Below are 13,335 nucleotides of genomic sequence, written 5' to 3' on the forward strand. Positions count from 1 at the left end.
GGCCCTTATGTTCAGAATGCTATTTAAACAATGTACAAAAATGCTAATTGTTCCATCAAATTACATGCAGGTACATCCTTTAGGTTTAAGTTGAACCGTAGTATCAGGCGAGGTTGCCCCATTTCCCTATATTTGTTTCTCATCTGTGCTCAGCTCCTCTCTGACTATATTAAACATAGTCCCCTGAAAGGCATTACAATTGCAGAAAAGAAAATTTCATTAGTCAGCTTACTGATGATGCCACCCTCTTTTTAAAAAGTGCTTCACAGGTGCAGATAGACATTAAAACAACTGATGCTTTTTCTGTAGCTTCAGCACTCCACTTAAACATCTGTATAATGTGAACTGCTTGCCCTCAGAAACTCTACCAGTCCCTCTATTGCTGGAATTCCAGTGAAAGAGTCGATCACTTACCTTGGTAATTAATAAAAGTCAAACCACCAGATACTTATTCAATTTCAATCCAGTTTGACATAAAACACAACAAAAAACTAAATTCTTGGCTCCAACAGGATTTATCTCTGAAAGGCTGAGTTTTACACACCAAAGCGGAGAGATCATCTCGATTGACTTATGCTGCTTTGTCTCTTGATGTAAATAAAGAAACCCTGGTGGATATTGACAGACTCCTTTATAAGAATAGAATACATTATATTAAGGGAGCAGTTTATCCAACTCATACCAACATGGTGGCATAAACTTTCTTGACTTTTCTACAGTAAACAATGTGTTTAAAGTAAACTGGATCAAACAATTTCTCAGGAACCCAACATCAATTTGGAACTTTATTCCAAATTAAAAAATAAATAAATAAATTTTAGTCTTTGTTTTATTTTGTAATTACAATATTGATAAAATCCCCTTAAAACTGTCCAACTTTGCCAACGACCAGATGCTTCTTTCCTGGTCGTTGCTTTATAAACACAACTTTTCTCTGCACAGATACTATATTTGGAACTACATCTATATCTATACATAGATAGACATAGATATATACACACATACATATCCTGTTACCTCTGTTACACAGATCTGTTTTCCCACTATAAAGAAGAAAAACAACCCTGGCATAAGAACTCTGTTTCAGAAAGACAGAACTTGTGTCCCAATGGCTGTTGCTTACTGGAATAATTTATACTAGGACCTGGAATGGAAGAAAATTTGGACCATACCATTGAAATTCCTGTTAACCAAGAAATTAAAGGAAATATCTTTTAAAATTATTCATCGTTTTTAACCCACCAGAACCTTTCTTGTACGATATAAAAAGACATTGATGCTAACTGTTCATTTTTTTTTTTAACTGTCAGAAGAAAGATATTTCTCTCTTATTTTGATCCTACTTATGCGCTAATCTTTTCTGGCGAGATGTTTGTGCTTTTGTTGTTTCTTTTATCTTATCTTTGTTACGGAAAAATATTGTTTGGCTTTTTTGATTGCGCTGCAAATAGGGCAAACACATTTCATTTGATTAATTTACTCATCTTAATGGCTAAATTTCATATACATAAATCCAAAATTTCTAATGCAAAACCGTCTTTTCAATGCTTTATAAATGAAACCAGACAATATTTTAAAACTATACAACATTCCCATAATATAAAAGCAATAACACTATAAATGTATGCTCCTTGTTTGGTATCTTGTGATTAGCCTGTGTCTAATTGTTATTACACGAAACCCACTGACACTGTCTTTTGCTCATTTATATCTGTAAAGTTTGAATTGCTAATGAAGTTAAAAAAAAACAAAAAAACAATCCGCCTTACTGCTCATCACATCACAGCGCGACAGAACGTTAGGGTTACGTATTGTGCTGACGCCATCAGACCGCGCTGGGCAGCTATCTGCGCAGTTGTGTTTTATCGGATTTGCGGAGTTGTCGCTGCTCTAAGTGAAATAAAGTTCAGCACGTCTGTTTGCAGCCCCGCGGGGAACTCTGAGTTCAGCAGCGGGACCAAACCGGCACGGCCCGAGTCAGATCAGGGACCCGAGTCGTAGTTCGTTGTTTTCTTTCTGACGCAGCTAGCAGTTAGCGTCGTTAGCTCAGGTGTGTGCTCGATTTTCGTCTCTCAGATGGAATATCCCGGAGGAGGGGGGGCGGTGCTGAGCAGCGGGAACGTCCCGGCCTTCCTGACCAAATTGTGGACCCTGGTGGAGGACCTGGACACCGACCCGCTTATCTGTTGGAGTCCGGTACGCACGTTAATAGCTAACAGCTAACGCAGACAAGTTTAACTTTATTTACACAGCAGAAACAGACACAACTTTATTTAAACTGGAATGCAGATGGGTTTGTTGACAAACTTTATTTACTAAAAAAGGAAAAGAGGTCAGCTCAGTTAGCTTGGCTTCAGTGAGCTATTAAGGCTAACAGATCTCACGTCAGAGGTCAAATGATTTCAGACATCATCAGCTAATCAGTAAATGATCAGTTGACGGTTGTTTTTCTGACAAACTGATCCCAGCAGCTGTTTTGGTGATTGGCATAAAGCCTGAATTCAAATAAGCTGATGACGGCCTATGATGTCACTGTAGTGTCATAGCCCACACATTGTACAGCTGCAGGTGTTAACTACCAGTTGCACTGAAATCAGTCACTTATCACCAAGAGGTCTCCATCTTTATTTTCCTGATTTTTAGGTTTGTTTGTTTTTTGTTTATCTGTTTTTTTTAATTGCATAACTATTAGGCTCCGCCCACAGCTGAAGGTCATGTAACACCAGATTAATGATTCTCAAGTGTAATTTCCTAGTGTAGTTTAAAAAGGAAAATGAACCTTTAATCCATGGTTTTCATTACTGCCACACGCCCACCTGGATGGCAAAAACAATACTGCGGTCCTTTGCTCTCCAGCCTACCTTTGAACGTCTCCTAGTTTAACTAGAAACCAAAGTGCCAGATAGTTGCTGTGCTATCGGATGCAGTAATCAACATTTATTTACAACTGCCAGAGAGGAGTTTTGATTATGGCACCAACATGTAAGCACACCTCCTAACTCTTACTGACTACATCTGCTTTTCACAACAACCCTGGCTGTCAGTGCAGCTCACTGAAACCTTAGGAATGATTTAACTGGCATTAGAAAAATACTCGGACAACTTTACTGTTATGACATGATATTATTGTGACAAATTAATACTACCTGAACTTTTCTGGAACTAGACTGTAAATATCCAAGTCAACAAAATGTAAGATTTACATTTGGTAGTTTGTGTTTAACCCTTTCACGCACAGTGGTCACTACAGTGGACACCTATTCAAAGGCTGTTTTCTTGTATTTGTGTCAGAGTTGATGGTATACTTGCACATAAACCACTACACTGGACACTGATGTGTCACCCCATACCCTGCCACCCATTCCAAATGTCCACCTAAGTGGACATGTAAAAAAACTATTTGAAAAATACATGTTTAAGAAATGAAGTTCAAAGATATTTTTTCATGCCTATAGATCATTAAAAATCCTGATTGAGGTTGTCATAATTAAGCTAGCTATGTAGCGCTTACTTTTGCTTTAACAACAAACATTTTCTTGTTCTTCACCTCCTTTAAATAAAGCTTCCGCGGCAGGATATGGATCACAAGTCCCCAAAATTAATGGTTTCTCTTTATATCGTTGTTTTTCTTCCATGGATAGATGATCCAAATAAAGAGTTCACTGTCATCTGCCGTGTGTTCTGTTTAAATAAGAGTTCCAATCAGTAATCTATTCATCAGTGCCTGATGTGCAAAAAAACAAAAATGTTGAAATAATCAATAAATTGTGAGCTGGTCAGACACAGTCTGCAGGAGAGCAGACAGCTGAGATTAAAGTGTTAGCATGTGCTCTGACTGTCAGATCTGTTCCCAGAGATTCCTGAGAGCGTGAGAGCGTATATAGTCTCTGTTTTTATCGGTTGATTATAAGGTAAATGGAGTGGTTCTTATACATTCCTTAATACTGAAGTACTCAAAGTGCTTTATACACCATGTCTCATTCACACACATTCATACGACACTTTTTTCAACCTGCGCGCTTTCTGTCTAACAGTCACACACTAATGAACGCATCGAAGAGCACCCGGACCTCAGGGTTCAGTATGTTGCCCAAGGAATGGAGCAGAGAGGAATTAAACCACTAACCTGATTAACAGATGACCTGCTTTGCATCCTGAATCACAGCCATCACAATAATACAGATTCTTTTTCTCTTGTTGTATAAGAGTGGTACCAGTTTCCATGTGTTCGACCAGGGGCGGTTTTCCAAAGAAGTTCTGCCAAAGTTCTTCAAGCACAACAACATGGCCTCTTTTATCCGCCAACTCAACATGTGTGAGTAACCAGCAAGGAATCATCAGTGTGTTAGCCCCACTTCTGAATGATAGCTTGTTCAGAGGTGGGGCTATCGCCACTGTTTGTTTTCATTGATTTATTTTTTGGGAAAGAAGAAACATTGAGATATGAGTCAAATGTCTGGTGTTTAGCGGGTTTTCTTTGCTGCTGTAATTGTCATAGCAGCAACAACCAGTCATCACAAGGCAAGGTAGCCTGCAGTTAACATAGCAGTTAATGAGAAGATAGCAGGTAATGAGCTAAGCCAGTGGTCCCCAACCTTTTTTGCGACACAGACTAGTTTATGTCTGACAATATTTTCACGGACTGGTCTTAAAGGTGTCATGGATAAATACAACAAATAAAACGAGTATCGGTACCCCCCCCAAAAAAGAACATTTATTCATAACACATGGGAAAAGACCCAGGGAAACAGAGTTAACGATAAAAACAGATAAAACCACAAATTTCACACCTGAGCGTCAACTCTCGTGGTCCGGTACCAAACGACTCACGGATCGGTACTGGTCTGTGCCCTGGAGGTACCGGTTTGTGCATATCAAGCTGATCGTTCATCATGACAATCTTTGTGCATGAGCAACTTCTTTTTCTCCATGTCACTGAAGAAGTGCTAGTTGACTGGTAGGCTGAAAAGCTGAACTTTTCTCAACACTCAGCAGAAGCATCTTTATAAAAAGTAGGATAGAAAAAAAGGACAGGCCCACCTGTGCATGCAAAGGCATCTGGACTATGGGAGAGCCAGAAAGAGCAGCTGTGATATTAGCGAGTGTAGCATTGTATTGATGGTGTCCACATCCTTTATTGATGGTGTAATGGTACTTCTCTCAGATGGTTTCCGTAAGGTGGTGCACATTGAGCAGGGTGGTCTGGTGAAACCAGAGAGAGATGACACAGAGTTTCAGCACCCATTCTTCATCAGAGGACAAGAACATCTGCTGGAGAACATCAAACGCAAAGTCACCAACGTATGTAGTGCCTCACACACCAGAGAATACCTAAAAATGCAGACAGGCGATAGACTAAAGGCAGACTCTGCAGGACTTCCTCTGAAAGGTGATGATTCAGAGTGCCGTGTGACATCACAGGATACAGCTAATCAATCATAAACACTTTGTATAGCCCCCTTAATGTGGGGTCAGAGTGGCCTTTAATCTATCGCTGTGCATGTGGTACTACGAACTCAGAACCCAATCTGACCTGTCCTGTCCATCTCCTTGGTAACGGTATGCTGTGATTGGAACAGGTGTCATCAGTGCGTCAGGATGATGCGAAAATCTGTGCGGAGGAAGTGAATAAGATCCTGAACGATGTCCAGTTGATGAAGGGAAAACAAGAAACCATCGACTCCAGGATCGTCACAATGAAACAGTAAGTACCAAACCAGAATCGGGGCTAGAAACCACTCGGCAGTGTTGACTAAAGGCTGATTTTGTATTTCAGTGAGAACGAGGCTCTGTGGAGAGAGGTGGCCAGTCTGAGACAGAAACACACTCAGCAGCAGAAAGTTGTCAACAAGGTACCTGTTCTCACTGTCCACACCTTTCCAATTAGCAGAACTCTATAAGAATACACCTGATGTGATCCCTCTAAAAATATGAAAACCTCAGGGGAGAGTGATGCCACATAGTTGTCAGAACATAATCTTAACATTAATAAACTCTTTGCCTGTCTCTCTCTCTCTCTCCAGCTCATACAGTTCCTGGTGTCTCTCATTCAGTCCAACAGACTGCTAGGAGTCAAGAGGAAGATGCAAGTGTTTTTTTGATACCATAGATACTACAACAAATGCTACACTGTACACCACAAAATGTTAAAATTGTGACTTAGACACTAGATAATTTCAAAGTGCAGATTGGATGCTGTGAGATTTTCTCTGCCAAGAACATTTTCAAGCAAATGTTCCCAGGTGATAAAATGAGGATCCAACTGCCCAAATTTCAGACTTTTGCTTTTATTTTGAAGTACCAGTTCCATTTCCTTCTCATACCTGACCTTAAATTCAGTTTCCTCTGTACATGTTTTGCATTTTTGTTTATTCATTTTAACTCTCTCTGCAGTCCTCTGATGCTCAACGACTCTGGCAACACCCACTCAATGCCCAAATATAGCCGTCCCTTCTCATTGGAGCAGGTAACTTGTCTCTGATTTACATCGTTCACTCAGACCTGCACAGTCAGCAGTGATTATCTTTCAGAGTGACATTAGCTGATTGTCTAGCTTTAGTTTTGAAAACGAGACTCTTCATATCTACCTGTGCAGATCTTTGTTCTTACTTGGTCACTTGTACTTTTGTGTTTCATTTTCAGGCTGCAGCCAATCTCTTCTCAGCTGACACCTCTGTGACTTCAGGACCCATCATTTCTGACATCACAGACATGGCCACATCTGGTTCAGATGAATTGGCTAGTGATTGGACGGACCAAGGGTGAGTACTGATCAGATTAGTCCTGCTTAGTCAGTAAGTGATTGATCCTTCAGAAGTCAGAGTGCATAACCTCCTTGCAGAGAGAGCCAATCAGTCGATATCAAAGAGGAGCCGTCCAGTCCGGAGGTGGAGGTGTGTCCTGTTCTGGAGGAAGTGGCTGCACCAGTGGACACGCCCCTCTCCCCCACCACCTTCATTAACTCCATCCTAGAGGAGAATGAGCCACCCACCCCAGTCACCTCCATGAGCAGTGCTCCCACTGGTAGACATTAAGTTTGTGGTTAGCAGTTTGATTCCTGTTCAGAGCATTTCTGGTAAATAAAAATCTTTCTCTCAGCAGCCAGTCCCATTGTGGTGATGAGCCCCGTCTCCACTGGCCCCCTGACTTCTGCCTCATCCACCCAATCACTCGCCTCTGTTACCACAGCAAACACAGCCCCCAGCACAACAACACCTCAGAAGAAATGTCAAGCCATCGCCTGTATTGACAGGTAAGTGTGACTACACCAGTATGCAGTTGTGAAACATTCATAGAGACTTCTAATAGTGTTAGTACCACCTGCGATGAACGACTATGAGCATTTACCAAGAGTCAGCCCAAGTATTTCCCCAACAGTGGCCCTGCTCTGACTAAAGCTGAAACTGTGTTCGAGGTTGCAAAGAGCTGCCCAACAAACCGTCTCAGTAGACTGTCTATTAAACTGTCCTCAGTCCACCCTTACGCTGGGGAAGCCGTCACCCTTTGCTGACAGCTTCCCCAGCATCTCTCCAGAAACTGCCCCAACAAACACCTGCAGCTTCCCTGAACAGCTGCCCCACCCCCTGCATCCGTCACCTTGACATTCTGAGTGTCTTTCTGAAAAGTAGCTTTCAGACAGGATACTGAAAGTGTTCTGCTGAATGCAGATTGCAAGCTTGTGTCAGGAGTGTGCGAGTTAGACCTCAGTCTGAAGTTTGTGCTACAAGTTTAAGAAACTCCTCCTATTCAGCCCACTTGACTGGCAAGTGCAGCGCTGCTTTATCTGAAAGCCTCTTAACTAACCATGGTGTGGTTTCAGTTTGTCTTACATTTTAGCTGATGGTCCTGTTGCAGGACAAGTGTGTCATTAAAACCCCTGTGCTTCCTTCAGACCCCGCCCCCTTCCCTCTGCAGGTGGACTCCCACCTGATGTTTGGCGGTTCCTCTCAGCACAACCTGACAAGTGAATCACTAATTCTACAAACAATTATTGATTTGTAAATATGAAAGTTTTGAAGTCTTCTGGTGACATTCTGCATTTTCTTCTTGTCAAATGTGTGAGGTCCAGATCAGGTTCTTTAGCTGATCAGATGTCAGAGGTCATGAGCTAGTTAATTGATTCTATTTGGTCAATATTAAGTGCAGAAGTAATCCGGTCAACAGGTCAAAAAAGGTTTCTTAGGTGGCTCACAGCAGGAAATGTTTCAGGCATGTTCTGACTACAGGAAATACTGTGTGTGGCCAGGGTGAGGGGTGGAGCCTTTGCTTAAGATTATTAACAGCAGAGAACTGGCAGGTTCAAACTGAGCTCACCTGTATGGAACAGTTGAGATGCAGGTCATGTATTAGTTTGGATCTCTGCAGACATAAAGGAAAATGTAGAATAACGGCAGACATGCGACCTAACATCAGACCTGTCTCACCTGTGTGCCTCAGGTCTGAGCTTTTGGATCATGTGGATAGTATCGACAGCGGCTTAGAGAACCTGCAGAACATACTCAACACACAGACGTTCTCCTTCGATACAGTTCCACTTATTGAGGTTAGTCTGGCTTCTTGTTCCCACCTCACATTATTATCACTTGTGTTTGTGTGTCACTAACTGTGTGCGTGTGTGTGCTTAGTTTTTCAGTTCATCTGGCTCGCCTGCAGACTTTGACCTCGACAGTTTGGACAACGTGAGTTGCAAATTTCACATTCTTTGGTCTGCTATTTCAAAAATAAGAGCGTACTGTTGCCGACGATGTCAGACCTGTCTCACTGATGTTACTGTTTCCCACTAGCTGCTGTCTGATGAAGCTCCTAAGGGAAGTGAAGAAAGCGGAACAGGTGAGTCATGCCTTCAGTAAGTTGCTGCTCCATCCACCTGTCCGTTGTCGTGTCATGACACTGTGCTGCTCTCTGATTGGTGCAGGAAAGCAGCTGGTTCAGTATACACCTGTCCAAACGTCTGAATCTGACAGCGGGGCCGACCTGCCGGCGCTGCTGGAGTTGGAAACTGAGCCGTTTCTCAGCTCTGACCCCCACACCGAGGACCCAGGCACCACCTTGTTGAACCACGTCAATCTGGACTCCCACCTCTGACCTCTTGAGTAACCATAGCAATGTGACACCTGAGCACTGACTCAGTTGCAGCAATAGATGAGAACAGTCAATAGGTCAAAGGTTGTGTTTTTATTACACAGATGTTATTGATATTAATCTGTCTTCTTCTTCTACTCTTGTTCTTTTCTTCTTTGTTGAAGCTTAAATGGAAGCCTTTGTTGCTGTTGAATGCGTTTTGCATGTTGAAGTCAGATTTTATGGTCTTTATTTTCTTGTGTAAAATAGATTGAAAAGAATCAGAATATTTTTATCAACAAGTGCTGTGCAACCTGACTGACTGCCCACCCATATGAAAGAGCCATGTGGATCAGTATTATTTCTCATTAGTTTGTTTCCATCAGTTTATATTACTATTATATTCAGTTTGTTTCCGAAACATGAGTTCACATCACTGCTCACTGCTGTGTCCCCATGTTTCAGAAATACTGCAGAGACGTGTCTGAGATGGTATGAGAGCCTTTTTTGACTTGTATATTAGAGATGCTTTGGATCAGGTTTGAGATTCTTGTCTGCAGAAGCTTCATGGATGGAACTCTGAAGGTAACTGACAGAAACCAAATGATGGTCCGTGCTGCCAATTGTGTTTGTGTTTGCAAGGCCAGTTTAAGGAAACTTTGTTTGAATTTGTCAGGGTTGCACGTTGTTATGTCATCAGACACAGGGTTAACATTCCTCACAGCTTCACTTGGTTAAAGTTTAAACAAAGGCCGAGATCTCAACCACATCTCAGGCTCAGTGCTGCGATACAGGGCTCATCTGTGATGTCGTCATTCTTACTGAGCAGCTTTTCTGTATGCTAAGTCACCTGTGGCTCACCTGAACCAGTCGTCTCTTTGATGGCTAAGAAACACCTGAAGTCCTGAGGATATTTTATTGGTCACATGGTCAGAGCTGAACAAACAGAAAGCTCCCTTCAGTGTTAACACATCTGTTAATATAGTACAATTATATTTAAGGCAAGTGGTAAATCCACCCGAGTCCTCCAGGCTAACATGATGGCGCTCCACGTGTAGAGAGGACAAAGACGGGGTCAAAGGGCAGATGAAATGTTGATGTATTCTGACTGTAAAATTTTGATTCAATAAAATGTTTTTAAACAGCAGCATGTGAATAAATGACTGGTTGATTTAAATCAAACTGTGAGGATGTCATAAGGTTGGTAATACTGCGTTGTCTCTACAAAGTGAAATGAATGTGTCAGTAAGCTAAATCGCCACGTTAACTGATGCTGAACATATCACCTGGTCAGGAGCAGGTAAAGTTTAGAGTTTCACCAACACCAACTATGTTTATTTCCAGCATGTTTTCAGCCTGATAGATTATCTGTTAGGAAACCATGTTTTATAGTAAGCGCTACTTTTCTAACAACAGTCAGTGAAGCTCAGCTGTAAAGTTAGCTCAGACCTTTTACCCCCTGCAGCTAGAATAGAATAGAATAATCCTTTAATTGTCCCACAAGGGGAAATTTAGTTGTAACAGCAGCCAAAAAGACAAATATACAAACAAACAGGACACGGAACAGAAACATACACAATTTTTCTTACATACAGTCTCTTTTCTTACAGGACCAGATGCATCTCTCAGGTCCTGTGTGGAGACTTTGCTGGACTTTGTCTGCCTGTTAAAGATGTGATTTTCAGATGCTATTCAGCTGGTGTAGATAGTGGGGGTTTAGGTCTGAAACATCTTCTTTTGTCCTCCATTCATCCAGTTTCATGAGATAACTTTTTGGTACAAGGACTGGACTGAAAAGGATTGAAAAGAGAAACTTTGAAAGAGTTTTAGAAGCCTGGAAGAAAAGCAGTGCTTGTTTAATCAGATGTAATAATACACATTGTTTAAATGTCCCAAAGTAAAGAGATCTCTCTGTGAACCTTTAATTCATCACCCTCTTGTGGCAGCAGCTGGCTACTGTTATTTGCACATGTTATTGTGGTTTTTTATTCCGTTATAATTTAATACAAAACCCTTTAATTAAATTAGTGAGTTGAAGTAATATATGAAATATTAGTGTTAGGTAAGTCCCAGAGTTCAGATTATTGGACATTAGCTACATTTAATGAGAAGATATGAGATCCAACCAAACCACCATCCAATCCAAATATATGCTTATGTCAACACATGTTCATTTGATGAAGTTTACTGAACAAATTTGAATCATCACAACAACCAAAATGTTAGCAACACATCATAAGTCGGGGGGGGGGGGGGGGGGGGAATCGTGAATCGTGACATCACACCCATTTAGAATCTTACCACCACTTTGATCCTTTGATCCTTTGATCCTAAAACCCTTAAGTAGAGGTGAGAAGCAACAACTTTTAGTTTGTTGTTCGCAGCATTTATGTTCGCAGCATTGAAACATTCGAGAGAGAAACCTTTCAAAACAATTGGATCCTTTTCAGAGCGACTTTTTACACTTTCCAACATGTCTCTGAAAAAACACACAAGAAAAGAAAAAGTAAAGCCCAGCTCTTCTCTTCTGGCTCAAGAAGACAATATTCAAGTTCAGAATATGTGCTTGGAAGAAATGCATGAGGAAAATCTCATGAACAAGCACAACAAGCAACACCCGGCCCAGACAGAGAGTTTTTTTAAACAACAAAAGGAGATTATCTTCCTCAGAGAAGAAAATGAGAGAAAGACTGCTGAAGTAGATAAATTGTTCAGACAGCTTCTTGAAAAGGAAGATATTCAGAAGGAGAAAGAAATGGAACTCCTAGACGTGCGTGGAAGGAACTTTGAGCTCAAAGCAAAGCTTGATAAAGCAATAGAAAAACTCAAAGAAATCCTCCAGCAGAAGAAAAATGAGAAAGACAAGGACAAAAAGGATCGAGAGCTGCAATTAAAGCTTGATGAAGCTCTGCAAAAAAATACAGAAATCCTCCAAGAGAACAAACGACAGGAAATAGAACTCCAAAACTTGGGGATAAAATACAAAGCATTGCTTCAAGAGAGAAAGCAACAACCGATCAAACAGAAAGAAAGCAAGCTTGAAAGCGAACTGAAAACAAAGCTTGATGAAGCACTGCAAAGAAATGACCAGATTCTTCAAGAAAAAGAACAACTGGAAATAAACCAGAGAGACATGCGGTGCCAACTCCAAAGCATGGAGGAAAAATGCAGAGCCCTGGAAGTAAAACTTGATAAAACTGCAGTGCACAAGCAGAAATATCAAGAGCTGCTTCAAGAGAAAGAACAACAGGACATAAAGCAGAAAGAAGACAAACGTTTACTCCTGGACTTTGAGAGAGAAAACCAAAAGCTGCAAGAACTTTACAAGAAAATGAACTACAAAGCAACTGAGATGGAAGGAGAGAAGGAGAAACTGCAAAAACAGTGCTCAGCAATGCAGAGTCAGCTCAATGACATGCTGACAAAAAACACCGAACTTGAGGAACTTTCAAACACCTTGAAGTGCAAAAACACTGAGGTGCAGCTGCTAAAGCAGCAACTCGAGAAAACAAATGAAGACCTGCAGTGCAAACTTCAAGAAACCGAGAGGAAAAGTCAGCAGTTAGAAGACACTCACAACAAATTACAAGAGCGTTATACAGAGATGCAGGAGGCAAAGGTAATGCAGGAGGAAACATCTAATGAGTTGAAAGAAAGGCTTGAAGACAAACAAGCCGAATTAGAAGAAGTGGAGAAAACATGCAGGAGACTTGAGAAGGAGAATACCGAAACAATCGATCAGCTGAGAACCCTGATCCTAGAGAAAAAGGTTCTCGTGGAAAAGCTCCTGGAAAAGAAGAAGAAACGCTTCCGCTTCTTCTGGAGGAAGGACACTCCTGCTTTTTCTACTCTTTCTACTTTTTCCACTGCTGATGTCACCTTGTCTTCCTCCACCTCTGTTCCATCGTAATTTTGACCTCCCCTCTCCTGCCCTCTCCCTCTCTCCTGACACCTTGACACCTCTCCCTCCCCTAGCTCCCTTGAACTCCTAACACCTGTCCCATCTCCCTCCCCCCTCTCCCTCTCTTTTCACCCTCACCCCCCAACCAGTCCCAACAGTTGACTGCCCCCTCTAGAGCCTGGTTCTGTCATAGGTTTCTTCCTTTAAAGGGAGTTTTTCCTATCCACTGTCGCACCTAGTGCTTGCTCAGAGGGGATTGTTGGGGTTTTCTCTCCTCTATCTCTTTCCTCCTTTCTATCCCTTTCCTTTACCCCCCCACCCCCCTTCTATTTCCCCAAAACTTTAATAATAAACACAATTGGCTGCATTTTAAA

The 13,335-nt window shown here is 41.6% G+C and overlaps 2 protein-coding genes across 4 annotated transcripts; both read left to right on the forward strand.

Moving 5' to 3' along the window:
* The first annotated feature begins 1,817 nt into the window (after positions 1 to 1,817).
* On the forward strand, positions 1,818 to 10,207 carry hsf1 (heat shock transcription factor 1). Of its 3 annotated transcripts, none has more exons than XM_087835233.1 (15): positions 1,818 to 2,196; positions 4,207 to 4,315; positions 5,165 to 5,301; positions 5,580 to 5,704; positions 5,777 to 5,852; positions 6,024 to 6,085; positions 6,394 to 6,466; positions 6,643 to 6,761; positions 6,842 to 7,023; positions 7,099 to 7,252; positions 7,892 to 7,963; positions 8,437 to 8,542; positions 8,625 to 8,678; positions 8,784 to 8,829; positions 8,915 to 10,207. In XM_087835233.1, exons 1-15 carry the CDS (start codon positions 2,077 to 2,079, stop codon positions 9,082 to 9,084), a joined length of 1,605 nt encoding a protein of 534 aa, XP_087691359.1. In that variant the 5' UTR covers positions 1,818 to 2,076; the 3' UTR covers positions 9,085 to 10,207. The 3 variants fall into 3 exon arrangements, with proteins under 3 accessions (XP_087691359.1, XP_087691360.1, XP_087691361.1); XM_087835234.1 differs by having other exon boundaries at positions 7,102 to 7,252; XM_087835235.1 differs by lacking the exon at positions 7,892 to 7,963.
* Positions 10,208 to 11,402: 1,195 nt separating this feature from the next.
* On the forward strand, positions 11,403 to 13,335 carry LOC148096779 (uncharacterized). The gene has a single exon (XM_087835105.1). It carries the CDS (start codon positions 11,450 to 11,452, stop codon positions 12,968 to 12,970), a length of 1,521 nt encoding a protein of 506 aa, XP_087691231.1. The 5' UTR covers positions 11,403 to 11,449; the 3' UTR covers positions 12,971 to 13,335.

This window comes from Neolamprologus brichardi, chromosome 22 (assembly GCF_056152115.1).
Source record: "Neolamprologus brichardi isolate AB-2024 chromosome 22, ASM5615211v1, whole genome shotgun sequence".
NCBI lineage: Eukaryota > Metazoa > Chordata > Actinopteri > Cichliformes > Cichlidae > Neolamprologus > Neolamprologus brichardi.